The sequence below is a fragment of the Stegostoma tigrinum genome, chromosome 48, assembly GCF_030684315.1.
Source record: "Stegostoma tigrinum isolate sSteTig4 chromosome 48, sSteTig4.hap1, whole genome shotgun sequence".
Taxonomy (NCBI): domain Eukaryota; kingdom Metazoa; phylum Chordata; class Chondrichthyes; order Orectolobiformes; family Stegostomatidae; genus Stegostoma; species Stegostoma tigrinum.
Genome location: NC_081401.1, coordinates 4,708,801 through 4,731,346, shown reverse-complemented (window position 1 = coordinate 4,731,346; position 22,546 = coordinate 4,708,801). Strand labels below are relative to the sequence as shown.

Genomic DNA, 22,546 nt, shown 5'->3' with positions numbered 1-22,546 from the left:
ATAGAGGACAGATGTCAGAGGTAGTTTCTTTACTCAGAGAGTAGTAAGGGAATGGAACGCTTTCCCTGCAATGGTAGTAGATTCGCCAACTTTAAGTACATTTAAGTCGTCATTGGACAAGCATATGGATGTACGTGGAATAGTGTAGGTTAGATGGGCTTCAGATCGGTATGACAGGTCGGCGCAACATCGAGGGCCGAAGGGCCTGTACTGTGCTGTAATGTTCTATGTTCTATGTCTGTAACCTCCTATAGCCCCTGCACCTCCTCTCTATCTCTGTAAATCCCTCCAGCCCGTACACCCCTTCCCTATCTCTGTAGCCTCCTTTGGCCCCTACATCCACGCTATTTCTGTCACCTCCTGCACCCCTACATCCCCTCCCTATGTTTGGAACCTCTCCAGCACCGACTACACCTCCCTATTTCTGCAACCCCTTCCAACTCCGACACCCATCACTGTGTCTGTCACCTCCTCAAGCCCCTACACCCCTTCCATATCTCTGTCACCTCTTTCAGCCCCTACATCCCTCTCTATCGCTGTAACCTCAGAGGGAATGATAAGAAAAGGAGATGAGGAGATGAATATTTTTGCTCTGACTGAGACACCAGCTGAAATGGGAACAAGCCAGTGGCAGCTCTTAACTGAGTGTGAGACCGAGAGGGAGATGAAATCTTGCAGCTGATAATCACACATCTATTTCTGATTTTTGAGATGTTAGTTTCTCGGGCAGCAGCAATTCAAGATTTAATTGGACACAGGGAGGAGGGGGCAAGCATTTTGAGAAAGAGACTGGTCCAAAAACAGTGAAATTTCCTCTTCTCGGCCTTGTCTTACCTGAACTGGGGGAGAATGGAGGCTACAGGCCACGAGGCCTGATATGTTGAGTGAGGCCCAGGCCTGCCTTATAAGGCCAGGTCAACACAGAAGGACAGGAACTGGACGAGAACTGGGAATAGACCATTGAGCCTGCTCTGCCATTCAATGCGGTCATGGCTGGTCCCACCATCTCTTGTTCCCACTTCCACTCGTAACCCTTGATGCTTGATAGCTTGAAGAACTTATCGATTGATCTGTATCTGGGATATTCTCAGGATTCTCAGGTTGACCACCCTTTGAAGAAATGACTCTTCATCTCAGTCCTATCCCATATACTGAGACAATGCCCACCCCCTAGATCTGGACTCCACCCAAAACAAGGGAAACGTTCTCCCTGCATCTAGTCTGCCCAGCCCTGTTAGAATCTTGCACGTCTCAATCAGATTCTCCCTCTCTTCGATCTGAACTCCCGTGAATACAGGCCCAGGAGAACCAACCTCTCCTCATGTGACCAGCCTACCATACCTGTAATCAGCCTCGTGAACTTTCACTGCACTCCCTCTGTGGCAAGAATATCCCTTCTCAAGGGGAGGGTGATCAAAACTGCACGCAGTACTCCAGGAATGATGTCACCAAGTCCCTGTATACCTGCAGGAAGATATCCCTGCTTCTGAACTCCAGTCCTGTTGCAGTGATGGACTGGCAGATGAGAGTCAGTGTACAGATATCTCCCTGAGAGAGAGGGACTGAGAGACACCAGACAGTGCACAGATGTCTCTGTGAGAGAGAGGGGTGTACTGAGAGACACCAGTCAGCCTACAGATATTTCTGTGAGTGAAGTTGTGGGCTGAAAGTCACCTGTCAATGTGCAGATATCGCCCTGAGACAGAGGGAATTGAGCGATACCAGTGACTGTAGGGATATTTCTCTGAGAGAGAGGAGTCTGGGAGACACCAGTCAATGTACAGATATCTTCCTGAGAGAGGGAGAGGGTATTGAGAGATACCACTCAGTGCACAGCTATCTCCCTAAGAGAACATGAGGGGACTGAGAAACACTAGTTAGTGTTCAGGACTCTCCTTGAGAGAGAGAGTGAGACGGGGGTACTGAGAGACACTGCAGAGATATTTTCTGAGAGAGGGAGATGGTACTGGGAGACAGCAGTCTGTGTACACATTTCGTCATTCAAGTGAGATACATGGAGAAAGGATACTGAGAGACACCAGTCGGTTGACAGATATTTCGCTAAAAGAGAGGTAACTGAGAGACATTAGTAACTGGACAGATATTCACCTGAGAGAGGGAGAGGGGACTGAGAGACACCAGTCAGTGTACACATATTACTGTGGGAGAGGGTTTGGGCCAAAGAGTCACCTGTAATTTTACAGATATCCCCCAGAAACAGAATGAGAGAGGGGACTGAGTGACTCCAGTCGGTGTACACATACCACATAGAGAGAGGGAGAGGACTGAGACACACCAGTAAGTCAACACGTATTTACCTCAGAGAGACAGAGGGGACTGAGAGACACCAGCTAGTACACAGTTATCTCCCTCAGAGAGAGAGAAAAGACTGAGAAACAGAAGTCAGTGTACAGATATCTGCCTGACAGGGGACTTTCAGCAACCATTTCAGTGTTGAGTGTGTGTTGGTGGTTTGTGAGGTGCTGCAGATTTTGTTCTGATTGTTCATTTTGCTCAGGCAGTTTGTCACATCTTAACTTCATCTGTTTTTGTTCCTGACACTTCTTCACAAGAAAATAATATCGATCTCTCAAGTTTACCGCAGCTTTCTAAACATAACTTGCCACAGTTACACACAGAATCTGCCTGAGTATTCTTTCCCACTATGTGCAGCAAATGGCAATTTTGAACTTGATTGGCACAACATCCATAAGCATCCACTCCCTCTACCACTGATGCTCAGTCGTAGCGGTGTGCACAATCTACAAGATACACTGTAAAAATTAGCCAAGACTCCTTAGGCAGCACCTTTTAAACTCCTGACCACGAACACCTAGAAGTACAACACAGATCGGATTGCAGACTTGGCCAACCAGCAAGGGATGCTGGGTATATTGGCCAAGCAAGTCTCTGAAATCACAAAATCTACGCACCAGACCCAGGGCATAAAGAGCAGCCAGGCACTAATGACATTAGTATCATGTAGGAGGTCAGCAGTTATCCTGGAAAGACATATCCCTGACAACTTGTCCACTGAACAAGCTACATAAAGAAAGTGACAGGAGCAAGCCATCCAAATGATTGGCTCATGGTTCAAAATATTAAATGTTTCTCCTTGATTGGCCAGAACTGCAGAAAGAAGCAGAGTACCAGCCAGAAAGTTCTAGAAAGGGCTCACTTGCAGACCATTGTCTCAAATCTTCTGGAGTCCTTCAGAGGAGACCAACATGGTAAGAGGCAGAGACCAGCTGACCACCCAGAGAGGGAAGGGGGGGTGGGGAAAGAAAGCAGCTTTGCAGCCCCAGAGACAGAACCAGAGAGAGAGCCACAGCATAAATATACAAGAGACTCTGGAAGGATTGTATGCTTAAGGGGCCAAATAAGAGTATGAGAGAATATATTTAATATAGAGGCTATTGCAACTTGTTCCCTAATAAAATTGGGACTGTTTTACATCGGTACCGACTTGTGTTTGCAGTGAATTGACCACCTCATTATAGTGGGAACCTAGGCAAATTCATTGATAAGGTTCTGGTTGGAAATGTCTAACTTGTTTTAAGGAGGAGAAGGACAACCTGCCCATTAGGATTGTGCAGAGTGGGAGTGACCAGGAAGGTGTTTGGGTCCACAGGGATTGTGTACAGTGGGAACGAACGGGAAGGGGTTTGGATCCATTGGGTTTGTACGCAGTGGGAATGAATGTGAAGGGGATTGGGATTTATTGGGATTGTGTAGAGTGGGGGTGAACAAGAAGGAGGTTGTCCCAATTGGGATTGTGTCGAGTCAGTATGACTGGGAAGGGTTTTCGGTTCATTGGGATTGTGTAGAATTGAAGTGAATGGGAAAAGGTTTGAGTCCTATGTGATTGTACAGTGTGGGAATGAATAGGAAGGGATTAGGCTTGACTGAGATTACGTACGTTTGGACTGAACGGGGAGGGTGTTGTTTCTGTTGGGATTGCACAGAATACAAATGAATAGGAAGGGTTTGTGTCCATTGGAATTGTCTGGAGTTGGTGTGAACAGGAATGGGATTGGGTCCATTGGGATTGTGTACAGTGTGAGTGACTGGGAAGAAATTGGAGAACATTAGGATTGTGACAAATGGGAGTGAATGGTAGTGTTTTGATCCTTTGGGATTGTACGATGTGGGAGCGAACGTAAAGAGGTTTGGGTGCATTGGGATTATCTGCAGTGGGTATGAATGGGAAGGGGTTTGGGGTCACTGACACTTTGCAGTGTGAGAGATATCACATTTTGGAAATGTGACATTCATTTTCACACCACCGCGAGGTGATGACCTCTCCCATTATTGGGGATGGACGACTGCCCAGTGCGAGATAATTTAAGACACAGGCTTCCCTGCCCTTAGCACTGTCTCGGAGTCGGCTACTGTGAGGCCAGAAAGGAGCAGGAGGAAACACTGCACTGAGGTACGTGTGAAAGGAGCACTGCACTGAACTGGGACAATGTAGGGGAACAACATTGAGGGCAAAGTTATCAGCAGGTAAAGACATGTTAGAAAATATGCAGAGAAAAGCACAGAGGGTTCAGGCTTGCACTATACAGAAAGATAGTTATCGGGCATGAGTTACAGACTAGAAAATATCAAGGGGCTCGGGATGCTCGCAGACTGAATTACAAACACCCGGAATGAGTTGCGGACTGGAATCTAATAAAAGTGCTTGTGGTGGTTTATATCCACACTAACAGATGTTGGGAGTGAGTTACAGACTGCAAGCTTTTCGAGGTGTTCTCTAAAGAATAACAGATACCCAGACGTGAGTTACAGAATGGAAGCTAATTGAGGGGTTCAGTGTGGTTTGTGTACAGAATAACACACACCCGGGAATGAGTGACAGACTGGAATTTAATTGAGGTTTATGTGTATGATAACAGATACCCGGGACTAGGGTACAGACTGGAAGCTGAGCAATGGCTTCGGGGTGCTTTATATACAGAATAACAGATATCCAGGAGTGAGATCCAGACTGGACTCTAATTGAGAGGTTTGGGGTGGTTTACACTTAGATCAGCAGATATCTGGGGGTCAGTTCCTGACTGGAATTTGATCAAGGGGTTTGAGCAGGTTTATGAATGGCATAACAGATACCCAGAAGAGAGTTAGGGACTGGTATCTGATCGAGGGGGTCCAGGATGGTTTATATGCTGAATAACAGATGCTCGAGCGTGAGTTATAGACTGGAATGTATTTGAGGGGCTCAGGGTGATTTATATTTGCGTAACAGATACCTGCGAGTGACTTACAGACTGCAATCTAAGCAGGGAATTTGGTGTGGATTATACATAGATTAACAGACACCCAGGAGTGAGTTATAGCCTGTAATGTAATTGAGGGTTTCAGGCAGGTTTATATGTAGAATAACAGATACCCGGGAGTGAGTTACAGACTGGAATCTAATTGAGGGGCTCGGGGTGGGTTATGTATAGAATTAACAGATACCTGGTAGTTTATATAGAAAGAATAACCAATATCTGGGCTTGGGTTGCAGACTGGTACGTGGTTCATTTGTGTATACAATAACAGATTAGATTAGATTAGATTCCCTACAGTGTGGAAACAGGCCCTTCGGCCCAACAAGTCTACACTGCCCCTTGGAGCACCCCACCCAGACCCATCCCCCTATAACCCACACAGCCCTGAATACTACGGGATATCCAGGAGTTAGTTACTGACTTGATCAGGGGATTCAGGTTGTTTCTCTCGATAGAACAGTAGGTACCTGTGACACGGATGACTGTCTAATAAAGGTGTTTGAGTGAATTCTGTGTGGAATAACAGATAGCCGTGAATGAGTTACACAGTGCAACGTGATTATTATCTGTAATAACAAGGAGCTGGCAATGTGGAAAATAAACAGAATCCCCACAGTGTGGAAACAGGCCCTTCGGCCCAACAAGTCCACACTAAACCTCACAGCATCCTACCCAGACCCATCACCCTATAACCCACCTCATCCACACATCCCTGAACACTATTGGCTATTTAGCATGACCGATCCACCTAACCAGCACATCTTTGGAGTGTGGGACAAAACCAGGGCACCTAGAGGAAACCCACACAGACACAGGAAAACTCTGCACATACAGTCACCCAAGGGTGGAATTGAACCCAGGTCCCTGGTGCTGTAAGCAGCAGTGCTAACCACTGAGCTACTGTGCCACCGAGGCTGACTGTGGTGTAGATTGCACTGTGATCAACGCGTTCAGAATGGTTTAGATATAAAATAACATGTACCCAGGAGAGTACAACAGTCTGAAATCTAATGGAGGGGCGTGAGGAGGTTTTAAATGAATAATAAAGGTATTTGGGTGTGGTTACAGAGTGAAATCTAATCAAGGAGTTCAGGGGTTTATAACATATATCTGGAGTGTGATACAGTTTGGAATCTAAATGAGGCGTTTAAGGTTTGGTTTTATATAGAATAGCAGGTCCCTGGGACTGAGTTAATGGTTGAGAGTTTAATCAAAGTGTACGAATCATTTTTGCAAAATATTGCACATGCCGGTGAGAGAGGTCCAGACTGGAAATGAATTGAGGTGTTTGAAGAAGTTCGGTAAAGAACAATAAAAGCAAGGGACTGAGTCGCCAACTGAAAATTAGCGGTGGTCTTCGGGGAATTACTCATAAACATTATCAAATTCTGTGAGAGATGTACGAACTTGAATCTAATGGAGAGTTTCAGGAAGGTTTCCTCACTAAAAAACAGACAGTTACAGTGAGATAAAGACTGCAGTCTAATCAAGCGTTGTATTATGTTTACAGTAACGGACACCTGAGAGTGAGTAAGAGACTGGGATTCCAGGAAGTGAGTTACAGAAATTTAATCGAGGGGTTTGGTGTGGTTTGTATACAGAATAACAGTTACCCGGGGCGGGGGAGGTGGGAGGGGGCAGGTAGTGGGGAGTTGTTACAGACTGGATTCTAATCGAGGCATTCTGTACGGTTTACGTAAATAGAATAACAGAAACCCAGGTGTGAGTAAGAGACTGGAATTTAATCAGGAGTTCAGAAAGGTTTCCATGTGGAATAACAGACACCTGGGACAGAGTTACAGAGTGGAATCTAATCGCGGGGTTTGGTGTGAATGATATGTAGAATAACAGACACCAGGGCGTGAGTTACAGGCTGGAATATAATCGAAGGTTTCGGGGTGGCTTATGTAAAGAATAACAGGTTCCTAGGAATGAGTTACTGACTGCAATCTAATCGAGGGGTTCATGGTGGTTTATATACAGTGGAACTGACGCCCGGGAATGATGTACAAATTGGAATCTGATCAAGGATTTGGGTTGGTTTATGCATGGATGAACAGCCACCTGGAAGTGAGTTTCAGGCTGGAATCAAATCAAGGTGTCATCGGAGGTTTATACAATGATCAACAGATGCCTGGTAGTAAGTGACAGACTGGAATCGAATCGAGGAATTCGGGATGGCTTATATATAGAATAACAAATACTGTAGAGTGAGTAACAGCCTGGAACCAATAGTCATAAATCTTATCCCTCAGAATTCTTTCCAAAACCTTGCTGACCTCAGATGTAAGACTGACTGGTCTATAATTTCCAGGGATTTCCCTACTCCCTTTCTTGAAAAGAGGAACAACATTTGCCTCCCTCCAATCTTCTGGTACGACCCTCGTGGAGAGTGAGGAAGCAAAGATCTTCGCCAGCGACTTAGCAACCTCCTTTCTCGCTCCCTGGAGTAACCTAGGATAAATCTGGTCAGGCCCTGGGGATTTATCAATCTTAATGTTCACTAAAATTTCCAGCACATCAACTTCCTCAATCTCGATCTGTTCAAGCCTGTTTTCCTGCTCCTCAAAGTTCTCATTCACAACAAGGTCCCTTTCCTTAGTGAAAACCGAAGCAAAAAACTCATTTAGGGCTTCCCCTATCTGCTCAGACTCCACGCACAAGTTCCCTATGCTATCCCTGATCGGCCCTACCTTCTCCCTGATCATTCTCTTATTCCTCACGTATGAGTAAAATGCCTTCAGGTTCTCCCTAATCCTTCCTGCCAAGCCTTTTTCATGCCCCCTCTTGGCCCTCCTCAGTTCACCTTTGAGCTCCTTCTGAGCAAGGCTGTAATCCTCTAAAGCTGTGCTAGACCCTTGCTTCCTCCACATTACATAAACTGCCTTTTTCTTTTTGATGAGAAGCACCTCTGTTCCCGTCATCCAAGGCTCCTTAAACTTACCCCTTCTTACCTGTCTCAGAGGAACAAATTTATGCATCACTTGCACCAACTGCTCCTTAAACAGCCTCCACATGTCTGTTGTGCCCCTTCTGTGGAACAATTGCTCCCAATCTGTACTTCCTAACTCCTGCCTGATAGCGTCATTGGCAGATGTGCAGGTGAACATCTGCTTAATATGGAAAGTCATCTTGGGGCCCGGGATGGGGGTGAGGGAGGAGGTGTGGGGGCAAGTGAAGCATTTCCTGCGGTTGCAGGGGAAGGTGCTGAGTGTGGTGGGGTTGGAGGGGACTGTGGAGCGGAAAAGGGAGTCACGGAGAGAGTGGTCTCTCCGGAAGGATGACAAAGGTGGGGATGGAAAAATGTCTTGGGTGGTGGGGTCGGATTGTAAATGGCAGAAGTGTCGGAGGATAATGCGTTGTATCCGGAGGTTGGTGGAGTGGTAGGTAAGAACGAGGGGGATCCTCTTGGGGCGGTTGTGGCGGGGGCGGGGTGTGAGGGATGTGTTGCGGGAAATGCAGGAGACACGGTCAAGGGTGTTCTCGATCACTGTGGGGGGAAAATTGCGGTCCTTTAAGAACATGCACATCTGGGATGTGCAGGAGTGGAATGCCTCATCCTGGGAGCAGATGCAGTGGAGGCGGAGGAATTGGGAAAACCCTAACCAGTCCAGCCTGTCTCTGCCTCCCTAACCTGTTCTTCCTCTCACCCATCCCTTCCTCGCACCTCAAGCCGCACCCCCATTTCCCACCACTAACCTTATCCTGCTCCTTGACCTGTCCGTCTTCCCTGGACTGACCTATCCCCTCCCTAACTCCCCACCTATCGTCTCCTCTCCACCTATCTTCTTTTCTCTCCATCTTCGGTCCGCCTCCCCCGTCTCCCTATTTATTCCAGAACCCTCTCCCCAACCCCCTCTCTGATGAAGGGTCTAGGCCCGAAACGTCAGCTTTTGTGCTGCTGAGATGCTGCTTGGCCTGCTGTGTTCATCCAGCTCCACACTTTGTTATCATCGGCCATTTGGCGCATCACTCTTGCTCTGCCATCCAACATGATCATGGCTGGTTCCACCATCTCTATTGCCATTTCCTCTCATAACACTTGATCATTGATAGCTTGATCAACTGATCAAATGATCTCTGTCCGAAATATTCTCAAGATCCTCGTCTCCACAACTTTGTGTGGGAGAGAAGTCTCAGTTTGATCACCCTCTAAAGAAATGGAGCTGGTGGCAAGATGGGGCAAAAATTCTCCGAATTCAGTTGGGATCGGATTGAAGGACAGGAGAGCATCAAGGGGCTGAATGGCCTCCAACTGTGCCTATTTCTTCATGTCATCCCCTTCAACAGCATCTTCACCCCCTCTATATCTCTGTCACCACTTCTAGCCCCGTACCCCTCCCTAACTCTGTAAACTGCTCCAGCCCCGTATACCCATTCCTTGTCTCTGTCACATCCTCCAACCTTATACCTACTCCCTATTTCTGTCACCTCCTCAAGCCCCTACAATTCTTCCATATTTCTGTCACCTCTTTCATCCTCTACACCCCTCCCTGTCACTGTCATCTCCTCTTGTCCGTATATCCCTCCCTATCCCTGTTTTCTCTTCTCGCCCCTACACACGCCTGTACGTCTGTAACCTCCTGTAGCCCCTGCACCCCTCCTCTCTATCTTTATAAACCCCTCCAGCTCCTACACCCCTTCCCTATCTCTGTAACCTCCCACGGCTCCTGAACCCCCTCCCTATCTCTGCAACCCCCTCCAGCTCCTCCAACCGTCTCTGTTTCTGTCACCTCCTCAACCCCCTTCACGCCGTCCATTTCTCTGCCACCTCTTACAGCCCCTACATCCCTCTCTATTGCTGTAACCTCAGAGGGAATGATGAGGAAAGGAGATGAGGGGATGAATATTTTTGCTCTGACTGAGACACCAGCTGAAACGGGAACAAGCCAGTGGCAGCTCTTAACTGAGGGTGAGAGCGAGAGAGAGATGAGATCTTGCAGCTGATAATCACACATCTATTTCTGATTTTTGAGATGTTAGTTTGTTGGGCAGCAGCAATTCAAGATTTAATTGGACACGGGGAGGAGGGGGCGAGCATTTTGAGAAAGAGACTGGTCCAAAAACAGTGAATTTTCCTCTTCTCGGCCTTGTCTTACTTGAACTGGGGGAGAATGGAGGCTACAGGCCACGAGGCCTGATATGTTGACAGTGAGGCCCAGGCCTGCCTTATAAGGCCAGGTCAACACGGAAGGACAGGAACTGGACGAGAACTGGGAATAGGCCAATGAGCCTGCTCTGCCATTCAATGTGGTCATGGCTGGTCCCACCATCTCCTGTTCCCACTTCCAGTCGTAACCCTTGATGCTTGATAGCTTGAACAACTTATCGATTGATCTGTATCTGGAATATTCTCAGGTTGACCACCCTTTGAAGAATTGACTCTACATCTCAGTGCTATCCCATGTATATGAGACAATGCCCACTCCCTGGATCTGGACTCCACCCAAAACAGGAGAAACATTCTCCCTTCATATAGTCTGTCCAGCCCTGTTACACAGATTCTCCCTCTCTTCGTTCTGAACTCCCATGAATACAGGCCCAGGAGAACCCACCTCTCCACATGTGACCATCCCAGCATACCTGTAATCAGCCTTGTGAACTTTCACTGCACTTCCTCTGTGGTAAGAATATCTCTTCTCAAGGGGAGGGTGATCAAAACTGCACACAATACTCCAGGAGTGATATCACCAAGTCCCTGTATACCTGCAGGAAGAGATCCCTGCTTCTGAACTCCAGTCCTGTTGCAGTGATGAACTGGGAGATGTGAGTCAGTGTACAGATATCTCCCTGAGAGAGAGAAAGGCGGGTGCTGACACACCAGTCAGTGTCCAGATATTTCCCTGAGAGAGAGAGGGGGTCTGAGAGACACCAGTCGGTGTACAGATATTCCCCCGAAAGAGAGAGGTGTGGGGGGTACTGAGAGACACCAGCCAGTGTACAGATATCTCTCTGAGAGAGAGTGAGGGGGGACTGAGAGACACCAGTCAGTGTACAGATATCTCCCTGAGAGAGAGAGGGGGGACTGAGAGACACCAGTCAGTGTACAGATATCTCCCTGAGAGAGAGAGAGAGAGGGGGGACTGAGAGACACCAGTCAGTGTACAGATATCTCCCTGAGAGAGAGAGAGGAGGGGACTGAGAGACACCAGCCAGTGTGCAGATATCTCCCTGAGAGAGAGAGAGGGGGGACTGAGAGACACCAGTCAGGGTACAGATATCTCCCTGAGAGAGAGAGAGGGGGGGGACTGAGAGACACCAGTCAGTGTACAGATATCTCCCTGAGTGAGAGAGGGGGGGACTGAGAGACACCAGTCAGTGTACAGATATCTCCCTGAGAGAGAGAGGGGGGGACTGAGAGACACCAGTCAGTGTACAGATATCTCCCTAAGAGAGAGCGAGGGGACTGAGAGACACCAGTCAGTGTACAGATATCTCCCTAAGAGAGAGCGAGGGGACTGAGAGACACCAGTCAGTGTACAGATATCTCCCTGAGAGAGAGAGAGAGAGGGGGGACTGAGAGACACCAGTCAGTGTACAGATATCTCCCTGAGAGAGAGAGTGGACATTGAGCAACCATTTCAATGCACTGTGGGATGATGGCAGCTTGTGAGGTGACGCAGATTTTGTTGTGATTGGCCATCTTGCTTGGAGAGTTTGACACATTTGTATTTTATCTGGCTGTAGTTCTGACATTTTTTTGCAAGAACAGTGTATCAGCCTGTCACTTTTACCACTGCTTTATGAACATGACGTGTCACCATTAAACACAGAATCCACATGTGTGTTCCTTCCTGCTATCTGCAGCTAAAGGCAATTTTGAACTTGATTGGCATCACATCCACAAATATCCACCACTGATGCTGAGTCGCAGCAATGTTTGCATTGTCTAAGCTGCACTGCAAATATTAACCATGACTCCTTAGATAGCACTTTTCCAAGCCATGACTACTTCCATTCAGAATGACAGAGGCAGCAGATACATAGGAATACCACCCCCTGCAATTTCCTGTCCAAACCACTCATGCTGACTGAGAAACATATTGCTGTTCCTTCATTGTCGCTGGGTCAAAATCCTGGAAATCCCTATCTCAGGGCATCAACCTGCAGCATATGGACTGCAGCAGTGTCAGAAGGCAGCTCAACACCACCTTCTGAAGGGGGCACCTAGGGACTGGCAAGAAATGCTGGCATGACATTGACACCCATGCATAAACATTTTAAATAGTTGTCAGGTATGTGCACAGTGTGAGTGAAGGTGAAGTGGTTTGGGGTCCAATGGGATTGTACAGTGCCAGGGTGAAGGGAAGGGCTTTCAGTTCATTGCAATTGTGTAGAATGGGAGTGGATGGGAAGGGGTTCCGTTCCTTGGAATGGTGTGGAGTGGGAGTGAACAGGAAGCGGTTTGGGGTCACTGACACTTTGCAGTGTGAGAGATATCACAGTTTGGAAATGTGACATTCATTTTCACACCACCGCGAGGTGATGACCTCTCCCATTATTGGGGATGGACAACTGCCCAGTGCGAGATAATTTAAGACACAGGCTTCCCTGCCCTTAGCACTGTCTCGGAGTCGGCTACTGTGAGGCCAGAAAGGAGCAGGAGGAAACACTGCGCTGAGGTACGTGTGAAAGGAGCGCTGCACTGAACTGGGACAATGTAGGGGAACAACACTGAGGGCAAAGTTATCAGCAGGTAAAGACATGTTAGAAAATATGCAGAGAAAAGCACAGAGGGTTCAGGCTTGCACTATACAGAAAGATAGTTATCGGGCATGAGTTACAGACTAGAAAATATCAAGGGGCTCGGGATGCTCGCAGACTGAATTACAAACACCCGGAATGAGTTGCGGACTGGAATCTAATAAAAGTGCTTGTGGTGGTTTATATCCACACTAACAGATGTTGGGAGTGAGTTACAGACTGCAAGCTTTTCGAGGTGTTCTCTAAAGAATAACAGATACCCAGACGTGAGTTACAGAATGGAAGCTAATTGAGGGGTTCAGTGTGGTTTGTGTACAGAATAACACACACCCGGGAATGAGTGACAGACTGGAATTTAATTGAGGTTTATGTGTATGATAACAGATACCCGGGACTAGGGTACAGACTGGAAGCTGAGCAATGGCTTCGGGGTGCTTTATATACAGAATAACAGATATCCAGGAGTGAGATCCAGACTGGACTCTAATTGAGAGGTTTGGGGTGGTTTACACTTAGATCAGCAGATATCTGGGGGTCAGTTCCTGACTGGAATTTGATCAAGGGGTTTGAGCAGGTTTATGAATGGCATAACAGATACCCAGAAGAGAGTTAGGGACTGGAATCTGATCGAGGGGGTCCAGGATGGTTTATATGCTGAATAACAGATGCTCGAGCGTGAGTTATAGACTGGAATGTATTTGAGGGGCTCAGGGTGATTTATATTTGCGTAACAGATACCTGCGAGTGACTTACAGACTGCAATCTAAGCAGGGAATTTGGTGTGGATTATACATAGATTAACAGACACCCAGGAGTGAGTTATAGCCTGTAATGTAATTGAGGGTTTCAGGCAGGTTTATATGTAGAATAACAGATACCCGGGAGTGAGTTACAGACTGGAATCTAATTGAGGGGCTCGGGGTGGGTTATGTATAGAATTAACAGATACCTGGTAGTTTATATAGAAAGAATAACCAATATCTGGGCTTGGGTTGCAGACTGGTACATGGTTCATTTGTGTATACAATAACAGATTAGATTAGATTAGATTCCCTACAGTGTGGAAACAGGCCCTTCGGCCCAACAAGTCTACACTGCCCCTTGGAGCACCCCACCCAGACCCATCCCCCTATAACCCACACAGCCCTGAATACTACGGGATATCCAGGAGTTAGTTACTGACTTGATCAGGGGATTCAGGTTGTTTCTCTCGATAGAACAGTAGGTACCTGTGACACGGATGACTGTCTAATAAAGGTGTTTGAGTGAATTCTGTGTGGAATAACAGATAGCCGTGAATGAGTTACACAGTGCAACGTGATTATTATCTGTAATAACAAGGAGCTGGCAATGTGGAAAATAAACAGAATCCCCACAGTGTGGAAACAGGCCCTTCGGCCCAACAAGTCCACACTAAACCTCACAGCATCCTACCCAGACCCATCCCCCTATAACCCACCTCATCCACACATCCCTGAACACTTGGCTATTTAGCATGACCGATCCACCTAACTAGCACATCTTTGGAGTGTGGGACAAAACCAGGGCACCTAGAGGAAACCCACACAGACACAGGAAAACTCTGCACATACAGTCACCCAAGGGTGGAATTGAACCCAGGTCCCTGGTGCTGTAAGCAGCAGTGCTAACCACTGAGCTACTGTGCCACCGAGGCTGACTGTGGTGTAGATTGCACTCTCATCAACGTGTTCGGGATGCCTTAGATATAAAATAGCATGTATCCAGGAGAGTACAACAGTCTGAAATCTAATGGAGGGGCGTGAGGAGGTTTTAAATGAATAATAAAGGTATTTGGGTGTGGTTACAGTGTGAAATCTAATCAAGGAGTTCAGGGGTTTATAACATATATCTGGAGTGTGATACAGTTTGGAATCTAAATGAGGCGTTTAAGGTTTGGTTTTATGTGGAATACCAGGTCCCTGGGACTGAGTTAATGGTTGGGAGTTTAGTCAAGGGGTACGCATCATTTTTGCAAAATATAGTGGATGCCTGTGAGAGAAGTACAGATTGGAAATGAATTGAGGTGTTTGAAGGGGGTAATGGGAACTGCAGATGCTGGAGAATCCAAGATAACAAAGTGTGGAGCTGGATGAACACAGCAGGCCAAGCGATATCTTAGGAGCACAAAAGCTGACTTTTTGGGCCGAAGGGTCAAGGGATATAGCTGGCTTATGCATAGATCAGCAGATACCAAGGAGTGAGTTACAGACAGGATTCTGACCAAGGGACTCGGGGAAGTTTATATAAAGATCAGCAGATGCCTGGGACTGAGTATCAGACTGGAATCTGATTGAGGGGTTTGGGCTGGTTAAATCTTGAATAACAGATACCCAAACGTGAGTAACAGACTGGAACCTAATCAGGGGGTAGTGCTGTTTTATATATAGAATAACAGACATCTGGGAATGAGTGACAAACTGTAATCTAATTGAGAGGTTTGGCTTGGTTTATATACAGAATAACAGATACCCAGGAGGGTTTTACAGACTGGATTCTAATTGAGGCATTCAGTATGATTTATGTCGATAGAATAACAGAAACCCAGGTGTGAGTAAGAGACTGAAATTTAATCAGCAGTTCAGAAAGGTTTCCACATGGAATAACAGACACCTGGGACAGAGTTACAGAGTGGAATCTAATCGCGGGGTTTGGTGTGAGTGATATGTAGAATAACAGACACCCAGGAGTGAGTTACAGGCTGGAATATAATCGAAGGTTTCGGGGTGGTTTATGTACAGAATTACAGATTACTGAGAGTGAATTACAGACTAAAATCTAATCGAGGGGTTTGGCGAGGGGTTATATACAGTGGAACTGATACCCGGGAATGATGTACAAATTGGAATCTGATCAAGGATTTGGGTTGGTTTATGCATGGATGAACAGCCACCTGGAAGTGAGTTTCAGGCTGGAATCAAATCAAGGTGTCATCGGAGTTTTATACAATGATCAACAGATGCCTGGTAGTAAGTGACAGACTGGAATCGAATCGAGGGATTCGGGATGGCTTATATATAGAATAACAAATACTGTAGAGTGAGTAACAGTCTGGAACCTAATCAGGGGCCGCGCTGGTTTACATACAGAGTAACAGCGACACGTGGGTGTGAGTTGCAGATTGGAATTGAATTGCAGTGATTTATGCAGAAAACCATATACATGGGGGACTGAGTTACAGACTGGAAGTTTATTCACATAATAGCACATAGCCAGGAGTGATATAAAAATTGGAATCTGATCGGGGGAATTGGGGGTGGCTTATGCGTAGATCAATAGTATAATATAATAATAATCAATAATATAACAGATACCCTGGGATTGAGTTTGAGTCTGGAATCTAATCAAGGGTATCAGGATTCTTTATAGTATAGAACAACAGATGCCAGGGAGTGAGTGACAGGCTGGATCCTAAGCGAGGGTTCCGGGTGGTTTGTATAAAGATTAACAGATGCTGGGTAATGAATTACAGATTCAAATCCAATTGAGGGGTTTGGGGTGGCTTATGTGCAGAATAACAGATACCCGGGAGCGAGTTCCAGACTGGACTGGATGGTGTCTATAGTGAATAACAGGTACCTGGGATTAATTACATTCTGGAAACTGATCAAGGGGTTTGGGTGGTTAATATAGACAGAACCACAGATGTTCAGGAGTGTGGTACAGATTAGCGTCTAATTGACACGTTTGTGGAATCCTATAAAGATTAACAGATGCCTGGCAGTGAGTGACATATTGGAATCCAGTCAAGGGGCTGCAGTTGTTAGTACAGAAATATGAGAGTGGCTCAGTGTTTAGCACTGCTGCCTCATAGCTCCAGGGACCTTGGTTTGATTCCACCCTCGGGCAACTGTCTGTGTAGGTTTCCTCCAGGTGCTCTGGTTTCCTCCCACAGTCTAAAGATGTGCAGGTGAGGGTGGATTAGCCATGCTAAATTGTCCCGTCGTGCCCAGGGATGTGCAGGTTAGGGAGGATTAGCCATGCTAAATTGTCCCATAGTGCCAAGGGATGTGCAGGTTAGGGTGGATTGATTAGATTAGATTAGATATCCTACAGTGTGGAACAGGCCCTTTGGCCCAACAAGTCCACACTACCCCTTGAAGTATCCCAGCCAGACCCATCCCCCTATAACCCTCACACCCCTGAACACTGTGGGCAATTTAGCATGGCTAACCCACCTAACCTGCACATTTTTGGAATATGGGAGGAAACCGGAGCACCCAGCCGAAACCCACGCAGACACGGGGAGAATGTGCAAACTCCGCACAGATAGTCGCCCGAGACAGGAATTGAACTCGGGTCCCTGGCGCTGTGAGGCTGCAGTGCTAACCACTGAGCCACCGTGCCGCCCATGGGATATTGTCTGGCTGTGTTCAGGGATATGCAGGGAAGGTGGGTTTGCCTTGGGAAATGCAGAGAGATAGGGACAGGGTCGGTGGGATGGATAGTGGTGATGCTGAACATATACAGGAGGCCGGTGATCTTCCTGAAGACCTCGCCCTGGAGAAGGGCCTTCCTTTCAGTGAGATGTTGAGGCCTGCTGGACCTCTGGGCAAAGTTTCCCCAAGGGACATTTCATTGATCATCCCGCCCTGAGCTCCTTCAGCCCCGCCTCCGCCAGCTTGGCGAGGAGAGTTCCAGCATGGTGTTGGTAGTGCTTGGTCTCCCCTCATGACCATCAACCCACCCACACTCGGACCCTGCAGGAGGGAATTACCTCAGTTACAGACGCCAGCTGGGTGGGTGGAAAGCATCCACAGGGGAGGAAAGGGCAGAGGAAAACTGAATATTCGGGGGCGGTCTCCCAGGAGGATACCCCAAGTGAGCCTGAGACCATTGATCCCCCAGACTGGGGAGGAATTCCTCGCAAACGATAGCAGTCTGAGGCCGGTTGCAAAAATGCAAAATGAGAAGTGTGAATTACTGAAATTTGGTGAGGCAAACCAGGCCAGGACTTATACAATATACATTCGAATTCCTAATGTAAGGTAATGGAATTTGAATTCAGTGAAGAATCTAGAATTAGGAATATAATGATGACCATGACACTACTGTCGATCTGACACATTAAGAAAATTAACCTTGGCTGTTTCATGGAAGACAATACACTAGCCTCAATAGCATTGAAATCTTGCACGTTAAGGAACCTCCAGCACCAACTTAAAATAGTATACTACTCTCAACAGCTTATAATTCTGTTAAATGAAGCAGACAAACATTCAAAACCTAGTTAAGATCACATGTTGCTCTTAAAGCTTATAAATCTGCCAAATTAAGCAAACAGGGGTTCAATGCTCTGTTAAAACATCATGATGCTCTTAAAAGCTGATAAATCGGTCAAATTAGGCAAATGAAATAGTGAAGCTCACTTCAGATTGCATACTGCTTTCATCAGGGTTCAAACGTTTTGAATTAGGCAAACAGACATCCAACACCCACTTCAGATGCCATAATGATTTTAAGAGCTCATTGACTTGTCAAATTCAGCAAATCTTCAACATAAGAGTTAATCTGTCTAAATCTGTCACATCGTGCTTGCAGCTGTGCCAATAACTCCTGCCGAGCAGAAAACTCTAGCGGCACTTCAAGTTCAGCTGAGAATTGGTACTTTGATGGAGATCCTTGGCAGTGACAGCCTGTCAGTGTAACTTCTACTTTTTCCTCTTGCAGATCGGCTGTTGGAGGCACAACCGGTGACAAGATGACAGCTGTGCATTTGAAGCCAAGCTGTTTCCTCTTTCTCTGTCTCTTCTTCCAGGGTGCCCTGAGTGCCTGTACAACCGGGCGTGCCCGTGAGTGCCGCAATGCCAACTTTGTGCCAGGGGCCCAGTTGGCGGGTTTGGGCTACGACGTGGTGACCCTTGAGCCCAAGGGCGCCTTTGTGATTGACATGAACACCTGGCAATTCGCCAATGGGAGCTGCATCCTCTGCCACAATGAGCATCTTGGTAATGTGCGCCAGCGGTTGCCTATCTCACTGGTGGACTGGCGTACCCTGAGCTCCTGCCGGCGCTTGCTCTCCAGCCAACTCTACCGCTCGGTTGACAAGCTGGCACAGTCAGCAACCTCTGCCATCACCAATGACTGGCGGGTGGACCTCCATCTCGACGAAACCAAATCAGTGCTGGCCGGTTCCAAGTCTAAGCTGGTGAGTTTTGGTAGCTCCCGCTCCAAGCGCGACCGCTACAGTTTCACCAGTCACCAGTTCCAGTGCCGCTACTACCAGTATCGGGTGAAGGACAAGCCCCTCCTGGCACCTGAATTTGCCCGCTCCCTCTCCAGCCTCCCTCCCAATGGCAAGAAGGACCAGTACAGGAAGCTGGTGGCCACCTACGGCACCCACTACCTCACGTCTGTGGTGCTGGGTGGGCACTTTAAGGATGTGACGGCTATTCAGACATGTGAGGCAGCATCCGAGGGCTACACCATTGAGGAGGTGAAGGACTGCCTGTCGAAAGAGGTCACTTCCACCACGCAGCTGAGGCCAAGTACCCCAGCGAATGACCAGAAATGCTGGCAAATGGCGACTGCTATGAAGAACAGTGACAAGGTCTACCAGGCCTTCAATGACCGGGTAACAGAGTTGACGGGGGGTAAGGTCCAGCAGGGGGCTGACCTTTTCTTCTCCGGGGACAGTTCAGCCTTCTCCCGCTGGATGAACAGTCTGACCTCTAACCCCGGCACGGTTCGCTATGACCTGGTGCCTCTTCACCACCTGCTTCCCAAGAGTGACCCCAGGCGAAAGAACCTGCAGCGCTACATCAGCGACTACATCATGCTCAATGCCCTCTCCAAGCAATGCAAGGTGCGTGCTCCATGCCCCCATGGATCCTACCGCAACCCCCACCAACGCTGTAACTGCGCGTGCCGTGAGAATAATCATGTGGACCGGAATTGTTGCCCCAAGGAGAAGGGGCTGGGCCATCTGGTGGTGACTGTCAAGGAGGGCCGTGACCTCTGGGGGGACGTTTTCACGGCCACTGATGGCTACGTGGTGGTCAGATATGGCCGACAGGAGGCCAGGACCAATGTGATCTCGAACAACAACAATCCCTCGTGGAGCACCACGTTGGACCTGGGTGAGGTCAATGCCAAAAGTGGGCACATGCTGACCATCAAGGTTTGGGACCAGGATACCATCAAATGCGACGATCTCCTGGGGAAATGTGAGGTCAGTGTGACCTCCGGCACCCACAGGAAGGTCTGCTACCTCCAGTATGGCAAGGTGACCTACGATTACACCTTCACCTGTGGCCCCCACCTGGGCGGTGCCACCTGCCAGGCCTATGCGCCCCTCCCTGGCAGCATGGCGTTCACCTCTTACGTGGGCACCACCAACCACACCCTCCACCTCAACACAGTCATGCTCAATCGCTCTGAACCAATATTCCCAGTGGTCTACTTCCCCTAACCCTTGCTCAGATACTGTCATGGCAATATCATAGCAGTATTATGGCCCTCATTTAATATGGGAGGCTGAGTGCCATTAAAATGCAACGCTTTGAAGCTTTTTCCAAACATGGAAGCAGTGTAGCGCACCGCGATGTGAAATGACAATGATAAAGACCATGCTTGTTGCTGTATGCATTTTTATAATTTTACATTTTTTCAATAAATTCAACTCTTTGGCATTTAGCCTGTTTCACATGATCAGTCTTTCTGGGTGCACTTGGTCAGTGAGTTTGTTGCATGGTGTGAGGCTGTATGTTGGAACCGTGCAGAATGGGAGTGGATGGGAAGAGTTTTGGGTCAATTATGATTGTGTAGCCTGAACCCCCTGACCTTGAAAGGCTCTCTGAAGGTATCCCTCTGTTATTGAGAGGTGGCTAAAAGAGCAGGTCAGAGGCTGGGAATACTTCAGTAAGTCACCTCCCTCCTGACTATCCCCTTCTCCCCCCACCAAAAGCTTGTCCCATCATCGACAAGGAAGGTGTGATGGGATAATCCCCACTTGCCCTGGACAGGGGCAGCTGTGACAACACTTAAGCTTGACACCATCCAGGGACAAAGCAGTCCCCAGTGGATTGGCACCACATCCACTCCATCCACCCCCAACAATCATTTGCACCAGTGTGTACTATCCACGAGATGCACTGCAGAAATTCACCAAAGATCCTCAGGCAGCACCTTCCAAACCCACGGCCATTTGCATCTCGAAGGACAAGGGAACACCACCCCATACAAGATTCCCTCCAAGCCGCTCTCCATCCCAACTCAGAAATCTATCGCAGTTCATTCACTGTCACGAGGTCTGGGGTGGTTTACACTCAGATAATAGATTGGATTATACTTTGACTGTTTTTGACCCTGACACTTCTTCACATGAAGACTGTATCTATCTCTCACATTTACCGCAGCTTTCTGAACATAACTTGCCACAGTTACACACAGAATCTGCCTGAGTATTCTTTCCCACTATGTGCAGCAAATGGCAATTTTGAACTTGATTGGCACAACATCCATAAGCATCCACTCCCTCGACCACTGATGCTCAGTTGTAGCAGTGTGCACAATCTACAAGATACACTGTAAAAATTAGCCAAGACTCCTTAGGCAGCACCTTTTAAACTCCTGACCACGAACATCTAGAAGGACAACACAGATCGGATTGCAGTCTTGGCCAACCAGCAAGGGATGCTGGGTACATTGGCCAAGCAAGTCTCTGAAATCACAAAATCTACGCACCAGACCCAGGGCATAAAGAGCAGCCAGGCACTAATGACATTAGTATCATGTAGGAGGTCAGCAGTTATCCTGGAAAGACATTTCCCTGACAACTTGTCCACTGAACAAGCTACATAAAGAAAGTGACAGGAGCAAGCCATCCAAATGATTGGCTCATGGTTCAAAATACTAAATGTTTCTCCATGATTGGCCAGAACTGCAGAAAGAAGCAGAGTACCAGCCAGAAAGTTCTAGAAAGGGCTCACTTGCAGACCATTGTCTCAAATCTTCTGGAGTCCTTCAGAGGAGACCAACATGGTAAGAGGCAGAGACCAGCTGACCACCCAGAGAGGGAAGGGGGAGGAAAGAAAGCAGCTTTGCAGCCCCAGAGACAGAACCAGAGAGAGAGCCACAGCATAAATATACAAGAGACTCTGGAAGGATTGTATGCTTAAGGGGCCAAATAAGAGTATGAGAGAATATATTTAATATAGAGGCTATTGCAACTTGTTCCCTAATAAAATTGGGACTGTTTTACATCGGTACCGACTTGTGTTTGCAGTGAATTGACCACCTCATTATAGTGGGAACCTAGGCAAATTCATTGATAAGGTTCTGGTTGGAAATGTCTAACTTGTTTTAAGGAGGAGAAGGACAACCTGCCCATTAGGATTGTGCAGAGTGGGAGTGACCAGGAAGGTGTTTGGGTCCACAGGGATTGTGTACAGTGGGAACGAACGGGAAGGGGTTTGGATCCATTGGGTTTGTACGCAGTGGGAATGAATGTGAAGGGGATTGGGATTTATTGGGATTGTGTAGAGTGGGGGTGAACAAGAAGGAGGTTGTCCCAATTGGGATTGTGTCGAGTCAGTATGACTGGGAAG

The 22,546-nt window shown here is 47.5% G+C and overlaps 1 protein-coding gene across 4 annotated transcripts; it reads left to right on the top strand.

The window, feature by feature from the left end:
• Window positions 1-4,379: 4,379 nt before the first annotated feature.
• LOC132207475 (perforin-1-like) lies at window positions 4,380-20,629 on the top strand. 4 transcript variants are annotated; one of them, XM_059643129.1, is made up of 2 exons: window positions 4,380-4,432; window positions 18,669-20,629. In XM_059643129.1, exon 2 carries the CDS (start codon window positions 18,700-18,702, stop codon window positions 20,407-20,409), a length of 1,710 nt encoding a protein of 569 aa, XP_059499112.1. In that variant the 5' UTR covers window positions 4,380-4,432; window positions 18,669-18,699; the 3' UTR covers window positions 20,410-20,629. The 4 variants fall into 4 exon arrangements, with proteins under 4 accessions (XP_059499112.1, XP_059499110.1, XP_059499111.1 ...); XM_059643127.1 differs by lacking the exon at window positions 4,380-4,432 and adding an exon at window positions 12,765-12,898; XM_059643128.1 differs by lacking the exon at window positions 4,380-4,432 and adding an exon at window positions 12,797-12,972.
• Window positions 20,630-22,546: the final 1,917 nt, after the last annotated feature.